Raw genomic sequence first — 8798 nt, 5'->3', positions numbered from 1 at the left:
GGAAGGAAGGAAGGAGGGAAAGGGGGAGGGATGGAGGGAGGGAAGGAGAAAAGGAGGGAGGGGAGGAGGGATGAAGGGAGGATAAGAGGGAGGGAGGGAGGGGAGGAGGGGAAAATGGAAGGAGGGAAGGAGGGAAGGAGGGAGAGAGGGAGGGAGGGAAGAAGGAAGCTCACTCCCCTCCCAGAGTTGCTGAATCTCCCTATCCCTGTCCTACATAGGAGCTTAGAGAGCGGGTCCTGAGGGGCAAGTACCGGGTCCCCTTCTATATGTCCACGGACTGTGAGAGCATCCTCCGAAGGTTTCTGGTACTAAACCCAGCCAAGCGATGTACTCTTGAGGTGAGAGCTTTGGGCTCACCCTCTCATTTCCCACTCCACCACCAAACTCCTGTGTCTCTCCTTCTGCTCTTTCCTCCTTCCTGCTTGTATCTCCTCCCACCTTGACCACCCAAACTCCTCATTTCCCTCCCCAAATCCTGCCTTCATTAGCAGGGTGGGGGGTGAACCCCAGAATTCCCTGCCTCATTCCTGATTGGCAGCTTCCTTGGGACGACAATAATTAGCTAACGAGCTGTGGGGATGATTACAGGGTGCTGGGGGACCCAGACAGTGCGGAGGAGGAAGGGAGGGAGAGACAGACCGGGAGCCCTGAGGCAGGCAAGGAACGTCTGAATGGGGGAAGGTGCCCATTTGTGGTGGGGGAAAAAGGGATGCTGGACTTGTCTTTCCCCAATCTATCCCCCAGTTCACAGGCCAATCCGTTCCCTTCCCTATTGCCCATTTTCTGGCCCCCACAGCAAATCATGAAGGACAAGTGGATCAACATTGGTTATGAGGGAGAAGAGCTGAAGCCATACACTGAGCCTGAGGAGGACTTTGGAGACCCCAAGCGCATTGGTGAGGGCAGGGGCAGGACCTTGGGCAGAGAACTCACTCGTCTTAGAACCTGAAACTTTAAGACAATAGAGCTTTGGGTCTTAGGATTGTACAATGTCAGAGCTAGGAGGGCCCTTAGAACAGGAAATGTCAAGGCTGGAAGGAGCCTTAGAACAGGGAATGTCAGAACTGGAACCATAGAACAGAGAATGTTAAAGCTGGGAGGGTCCTTAGAACAGGGAATGTCAGAGTTAAGAGAGCCTTCAGAACATGGAATGTCAGAGCTGGGAGGGGCCTTAGAACTTGGACTGTCAAAGGGGAAGGAAAAGATTCCTTAGAGTGAGACTGGCTTCTCAGGGTTCTTTCCTAGCCACTTTGGGGACGTGAGGTCTGCAGTCGGGAGGAAGTCTTGGGAGCTGAAGGTCTGGATAGCCACGTTGACTCCTTCTCCCTCTTTCTCCAGAGGTGATGGTGAGCATGGGCTATACTCGGGAAGAGATTAAAGAGGCCTTGACGAGCCAGAAGTACAATGAGGTCACAGCCACCTACCTCCTGCTGGGCAGGAAGAGTGAGGTCTGTGGGAATCCAGGGGCTCCAGCAGCTGATAGCCCGGGGGTGGCAATTGCCAAGGAGGTGGGGTAGATTATTTAGGGGGAAGGGATTCTCCAGGGAGGGGGACTCACAGTTCATTTTATCAGCATTTATTAAGCACCTACTATATGCCAGGCACTGTTTAAATGCTGAGGATACAAAGACTCATCTGAAAGTCCCTGCCCCCAAGGAGATTACCGTCAGTTGGGTCTGGTAGGTGTAAGACTGAGGCTCATGAGGTAAGTAGGGAGGCAACATTTGACTGAGACTCTTTTCCCTTGTCCCTCAGGAGGGTGGGGATAGGGGCGCCCCTGGGCTGGCTCTGGCTCGAGTTCGAGCACCCAGTGAGGCAGCCAATGGCCCCAGCAAAAGCTCCAGCTCCAGCCAGAGCAAAGGCCAGAGGAGTTCTTCATCCACCTATCACCGGCAGCGCCGGCATAGCGACTTCTGTGAGTAACCTTCCTCCTGCCCCAACTTTTCCCATCCCGGGCCATGAGGCAGGAATGGCCCCACTGGGTGAAGGCCCTAAGTTCCCCTGGCTCTGCCCACAAGTAGCTGGTGACCTTAAGGATGTCACTTCCCCTCCCTGGGCCTCAGTTTCCCCTCTATAAAAAGAACCAGTTGACTCCTAAGGTACCTTCCAGCCTAGACTTTTTTTTTTAATTAAAAGAGGTGTTGATATCTTTCATTTTTAAAACACTCTCATTTCCATATATATCCCCACCTAGGGAGCCATCCCGTATAACAGAAAATAAAAAAGCAAGAGGGAAAAAAGGCACCAATATACCAACTGAGCCCAACAGTATACAATGTCCTGCAAAGAGGGGAGGTATAGCTTCTTTCTTCTCTAAGGCCAAAGTTGATCATTATAATTACACAGCATTCAGGTTAGGGTTTGGGGGGTTTTCTTTTCACTGTCCTTTCCATTTATATTTTTGTAGTATTGTCCTGTGTTGTTTACCTGGCTCTTGTCACTCCGCCATCAGGTTATTTAAATTTTTCCAGGTTTCTCTAGATCCATCACATTGATCATTTCTTACAGCAGATTCACATACAACAGTTTGTTTAGCCATTCCCCAATCAGTAGACATCTACTTTTGTTTCCAATTCTTTGTTACCACAAAACATGCTGCCATCAATATTTTGATATACGTGGGGTCTTTCTTTTTGGTCATTGATGTCCCTTGGGGTGTGTAACTAGCAACAGTATTTCTAGGTCAAAAAGTATGGACATTTTAGTCACTTTCTTAGCATAATTGCAAATTGCTTACCAGAATGAGGAGACCAATTCATAGCTCTATCTATAGTGCATTGATGTGCCTGTTTTTCCACAACCCCTCCATCATTGGCCTTTCCCATCTTTTATCATCTTTGCCAATTTGTTGGGTTTGAGGTGAAACCTCAAAGTTGTTTTGATATTCACTTCTTTCGTTTTTTTTTAAATCAATTTATTTTTAATTTTCAGCATTCACTTCCATAAGATTTTGAGTTCTAAATTTTCTTGTCCTCTCTCACAAAGACAGCATGCAATCTGATATAGGCTCTCTCTATACATTCATATTAAACATATTTTCACATTAGTCATGTTGTAAAGAGGAGTTAGAACCAATGGGAGGAACCATGAGAAAGAAGAAACAAAACAAAACAAAAAAGAGCAAATAGTATGTTTCGATCTGCATTCAGACTCCATAGTTCTTTTTCTGGATGTGGACAGCATTTTCCATCATGAGACTTTTGGAGTTGTCTTAGATCCTTGCATTGCTGAGAAGGGCTAAGTCTATCAAAGTCAGTTGTCGCACAATGTTGCTGTTACTGTGTACAATGTTCCCCTGGTTCTGCTCACTTCACTCAGCATCAGACCATACAAGTCTTTCCAGGTTTTTCTGAAGTCGGCCTGCTCAGCCATTCCCGATTTTATAGGCATCCTCTCAATTTCCAATTCTTGGCCACCACAAAAAGTGTCTTCTTTTGCTATTAGTGGTTTGGGGCATTCTTTGCCCTCCTTCACTTAAATCCAATTCACTTGCAAGTCATGGCATCATCTTCCTGATGTCATAGTCCTCTTCGAGAACAAAGGACAAATAACAACAAATGGTTATGGGTAGATTATTTCTTTTGATATCATAATTGTAAAGCATTTAGCACAGTGCCTCGCACATAACAAATGCTATATAAATGTTAGCTATTATTATTATTATTATTTTAAAAACTGTTCATATCATTTGATCCTTTATCAATGGGGAATGGTTTTGGTTTTTTATATTTGTTTCAGTTCTGTATAGATCTTGGATAGCTGATCCTAATCAGAGATATTTGATGCAAAGGTTTTTCCATAATTGACAGCTTTTCTTCATTTTCTAGTTGCGTTGTTGTTGTTGTTGTTTTTGGCTAGGCAATGGGGTTAAGTGACTTACCCAGGGTCACACAGCTAGTGTTATGTGTCTGAGGCCGAATTTGGACTCAGGTCCTCCTGAATCCAAGGCTGGTGCTCTATCCACTGTGCCACCAAGCTGCCCCCTTGCATTGTTTTTCTTGCAAAAACTTTTTGTTGTTGTTCGGTTGTTTTATTCACATCTGACTCTTTATGACCCATCTGGGGTTTTCCTGGGAAATGTGCTGGAGTGCTTTGCCATTTCCTTCTCCAGTCCATTTTACAGATGAGGAAACTGAGGCAAACAGGGTGAAATGACTTGCCCAGGGTCACACAGTTAGTAAGTGTCTGAGGGCAGATTTGTATTATGGTCTTCCTGACTCCACAAACAGAGCTCTATCCTCTGCACCACCTAGCTACCCCGCAAAACTTTTTAAATTTTACATAATCAAAATGATCTATCTTCAATCATTACTAATGTGCCATGTTTGGCTAAGAATTCTTCCACTAGGCTTAGTAGTACCAGATCTCAAACTATACTATAAAGCCATAATTGTCAAAACAATTTGTTAGTGAATAAGAAAAAGAGAGGTTGATCAGTGGAACAGATTAGATACACAACAGAGCAAACAAACATAGTAACTTATTGTCTGATACACCCGAAGATCACAGCTACTGGGGCAAGGACTCATTATATGACAAAATCTGTTGGGAAAATTAGAACGTAGATTGGCAGAAACAAGGTACAGACCAGCATTTCGTACAGGATTCCAAGATAAGCTACATATGAGTACATGATTTAGACATAAAGAGTGACATAATAAGCAAATTAGTAAAGCCTAGAAGAAATTACCTGTTAGATCTATGGATAGGGAAAGAGTGCACGAACAAACAAGAGACAGGGAAGTTTATAGGAGGCTAAATGGACAATTTGATTACATAAAGTTAAAAAATTTTGCACACATAAAGCTAAAATTAGAAGATAGTGAATGGGGGAAATCTTTGCAGGAGATTTCTCTGATACCCATTTCTAAGATGTATAGAGAACTGATTCAAATTTATAAGAATAAGAGCCATTCCCTGATTGATAAATGATCAAAGGATATGAATGGGCAGTTTTCAGAGGAAGAAATCCAAGCTTTCAGTAACCATATAAAAATACTCTAAATCTCTAATAATTAGAAATATGCAAATTAAATAACTCTGAGGTTTTACCTCATACTCATACATAAGATTGGCAAAGTCAACAAGAAGGGAAAATGCTAAATTCTGAAGGGGCTGTCAGAAAATAGGTACATTAATGCATTGTTGATGGAGTTGTGAACGGGTCCAGACATTCTGGAAAGCAATCTGGATCTATACTGAGTCAGTCAACAAACATTTATTAAGTACCTACTATGTGCCAGGCCACTGTGCTAAGCAATGGGGATACAAAAGCCCCTGCCCTCCAGGAGCTCACAGTCTAACGAGGATGACAACATGCAAACAATTATGTATAAACAAGTTATGAACAAGATAAATAGGAAATAATCAACAGAGGGAAGGTTTTAGAATTAAGAAGAGCTGGGAAAGCCTTCCTGTAGAAGATGGGATTTTAGTTGGAACTTAAAGGAAACCTGGAGGTAGAGATGTAGAGGGAGAGCATTCCAGGCATGGGGGACAGCCAGTGAAAATGAAGGTTATGAAGGGCCTTGCATGCCGAACAGAGCATTTTGTATTTGATCCTGGAGGCAACAGGGAGCCCCTGGAGTTAGTTGAGTCGGGATGGTGGTGGGGGAGTTACATGATCAGATTTGTGTTTTAGGAAAATCACTTTAGTGGCTGAATGGAGAATGGTCAGGAGTGGGGAGAGAGAGATATGAGGCAGGCAGACCCATCTGCAGTTATTACAGGTGTCCAGGTGTGAAGGGACTTGGTGCACCAAGTGAGGGGTAGTGTCAGAAGAGAGAAGGGGCCGTATTCAGAAGATATTGCGAAAGTGAAAGGCCCAAATTGTACATATCCTTTGCCCCAGTGATGCCATCATTTGATCCATATCCCAAAGACATCAAAGAAAAGGGAAAAGGACCTCTTTGTACAAACCTGTTCATAGCAGCTCTCTTTTTATGGTGGCAAAGAATTGGAAACTGAGGGGATGCTCATGAATTGAAATTACTGAACCAGTGATGGTATGGAATAATATTGCAATGTAAGAAATAATAAAGGAGGTGGTTTCAGAAAAACCTGGGAAGAATTATATGAATTGATGCAAAATGAAATGAGCAGAACCAGGAGGACAATAGCAGCAGTATTATGAATGCAAACAACTATAAAAAACTTGAGAACTCTGATCAACACAATGACCCATAAATCTGGAGGACTAAAGATAAAACCTGCTCCCCCCTCCAGACTGAGAAGTGATGGATGCCTGGTACAGATTGAGACATGTTTTTTGGGACATGGCCAGTGTGGGAATTTCTTTTGCTTGACTATACATGTTTGTAACTGGCATTTGTTTTTCTCACTTTCTCAACTGGGAAGGGAGGGAGAGAATGAGGATCTGGAAATAAAATCTGATTAAAAAAAAAAAAAAAAGGAATTCTCCCCATAGCCATAGTAGTGAAAGGTACTTCATCTGGCTCACTTCTTGTGTTTTTCTAGTGTGTCCTTGGGCTCCCGAGGCTGGAATTCTGAAGAACCCAGTTTGGGGGCTCATTGTTTCTTCTCTTCTTCCCCAGGTGGCCCCTCCCCAGCACCCCTGCACCCCAAACGTAGCCCCACGAGCACGGGAGAGACAGAGCTGAAGGAAGAGAGGCTACCAAGCCGCAAGACCAGCTGCAGCACGGCTGGGGGTGGGAGTCGAGGCCTGCCCCCGGCCAGCCCCATGGTCAGCAGTGCCCACAACCCCAACAAGGCTGAGATCCCAGAGCGGCGCAAAGATAGTTCAGGCACACCTGTGAGTGGAAGCCAGGGGATGCTCAGGGCAAAGGGCAGGCCTGGTCTTTCCCATCTGTCCTTGTCTCTCCCCTGAGCACCAGACTGGAAAGTGGAAGGCTTGGCTTGGAATCTTGGCTCTGGCACTTAACCTTGAGCAAACAAACTTCTTTGCCTTTCCGAGCCTCAGTTTTCCCCATCTGTAAAATGGGACTGATACTAACTCATAGGACTTACCTCACTCTGAAGATCAAGTGAGTCATAAAGGTGAACCACTTTTTACATAGCTTCCTAGCTATGTGACTGTGAGCAAGTGACTTTCCCTCTCTTAGCCTCAGTTTCCTTCTTTGTTAAAGAGGGATGATAAGTCTTGTCAGACCTCTTATTTTGCTGATGATGAAACTCAGGCTCAGAGAGGGTAAATGACTTGCCCAGAGTCACACAACAATTGAGTAACTGAGTCAGAATTCAGAACTGACTGTGCTTTCCTGGATGTTAGAGGGTGGCTGGGCAGGAGGGCCCAGGCCAGGAAATCTTTCCTGTCCTGTCTTAATCCTTTTCCCTCTCCCCAATCTCTTCACTAGAATAACCTCCCCCCAAGTGTGATGACACGCCGGAACACATATGTGTGTACAGAGCGCCCGGGGTCTGAGCGCCATTCTCTGCTGCCTAACGGGAAAGAGAACAGGTACAAGGGCCAGGGCACTGGGGGACCGGCCCAGGGCAAAGCTTGGGCCAGTCACTGGGACTTTGCCCAGCAATGGCACCAGGGCATCCCAGGGAAATCTTTCAACCGTTCTAATCATGCTCTGCCACTGGGGGGTTCTGCTAGGGGGTCATCTTTGCCCTATCTCCATTTTCAGCAAATAAATGGTAGAATGTCAGTTATCAGAACTGGGAGGGCCCTTAGAACAGGGAAAGTCAGAGCTGGGAGGGACCTTAGAATGGATAATACCGGAGCTGGAAGGTGCCTTAAAGACCATTAAGTCCAGCACCTGCCCCCAGCACACACACACACACACACACACACACACACACACACGCACACACGCACACACGCACACACACACAGTTTTGCAGATGGGAAGATGAGAACTTAGGGGGCCCCAGTCCTTACTTCCCAGAGGTCCCAGTGCCTGTAGCTTTCAGCCCCAGTGGGCCCAGGCTCATCTGATTCAGTCCTTCAGGGTAACAGTGACCTTCCAAGGACGCCATCAGTTCTGGGGAGGGCTTGATGCAGAGCTCTGATGGCCATCTCTGTTTCCTCCAGCTCTGGCCCTCCTCGAGTTCCCCCAGCTTCCCCCTCGAGCCATAGCTTGGCACCCCCGGGGGGTGAGAGAAGCCGTCTGGCCCGGGGCTCCACCATCCGAAGTACCTTCCATGGTGGGCAGGTGCGGGACCGACGGGCAGGGGGGGGAAGTGGGGTCCAGAATGGGCCACCTGCCTCACCCACCCTGGCCCATGAGGCCACGCCTCTGCCCACTGGGCGTCCTCGACCCACGGCCAACCTCTTCAGCAAGCTCACCTCCAAACTGACCCGCAGGTATGGTCACTGGGCCCGAGGAGGGGGTCATTGGGGGCTGGGGAGTTGGGCAGACTATCCCAAGCCCAGGCTGCTAACCTCCTCCTCTCTCCTCTCTCCTCTTCCTTCAACCAAAACAACTATTTCTCCGTCCTCTTGTTTCTCCTCTCTCCGTTTGCTACTTGCTCGATCCCGCTGCAGGGTCACCCTCGACCCCTCTAAACGGCAGAACTCTAACCGCTGTGTGTCTGGGGCGTCTCTGCCCCAGGGATCCAAGATCAGTAAGTTGGGGCCCGCCCCCTTCTCTTTCACTGTCTCCGTGATCCTGCCTGCCTGCCTGCCTGTCCAACCTGACTCCCTCTTCCTTCCAGCTCACCCCTTTCTCCAGCCTGCCTGTCTCAGTGACTGTGCTGTCTTTGTTCATTCTGCCTGGCCCCTCTTTATCTGCTGGCTATCTGTCCCTCTCTGGCTGGTGGAGAGTGTGTGTGTGTGTGTGTGTGTGTGTGTGTGTGTGTGTGTGTGTGTG

At 46.9% G+C, this 8798-nt stretch overlaps 1 protein-coding gene across 2 annotated transcripts in view; it reads left to right on the top strand.

Moving 5' to 3' along the window:
- Nucleotides 1-8798, top strand: part of MARK4 (microtubule affinity regulating kinase 4) — a 22652-nt gene that overhangs the window by 9690 nt on the left and 4164 nt on the right. The window contains exons 9-16 of one of the 2 annotated variants that reach the window (XM_027852200.1): nucleotides 219-338; nucleotides 797-896; nucleotides 1339-1448; nucleotides 1756-1915; nucleotides 6555-6772; nucleotides 7335-7438; nucleotides 8021-8293; nucleotides 8474-8553. In XM_027852200.1, the coding sequence (XP_027708001.1) occupies nucleotides 219-338; nucleotides 797-896; nucleotides 1339-1448; nucleotides 1756-1915; nucleotides 6555-6772; nucleotides 7335-7438; nucleotides 8021-8293; nucleotides 8474-8553 (1165 nt within the window). The remainder of the gene's footprint in view (nucleotides 1-218; nucleotides 339-796; nucleotides 897-1338; nucleotides 1449-1755; nucleotides 1916-6554; nucleotides 6773-7334; nucleotides 7439-8020; nucleotides 8294-8473; nucleotides 8554-8798) is intronic. The other variant, XM_027851441.1, reaches the window with a different exon arrangement.

Source organism: Vombatus ursinus, unplaced genomic scaffold, assembly GCF_900497805.2.
Source record: "Vombatus ursinus unplaced genomic scaffold, bare-nosed wombat genome assembly UNPS02000021.1, whole genome shotgun sequence".
Taxonomy (NCBI): Eukaryota; Metazoa; Chordata; class Mammalia; order Diprotodontia; family Vombatidae; genus Vombatus; species Vombatus ursinus.
This window is presented reverse-complemented; position numbering and strand designations above follow the sequence as displayed.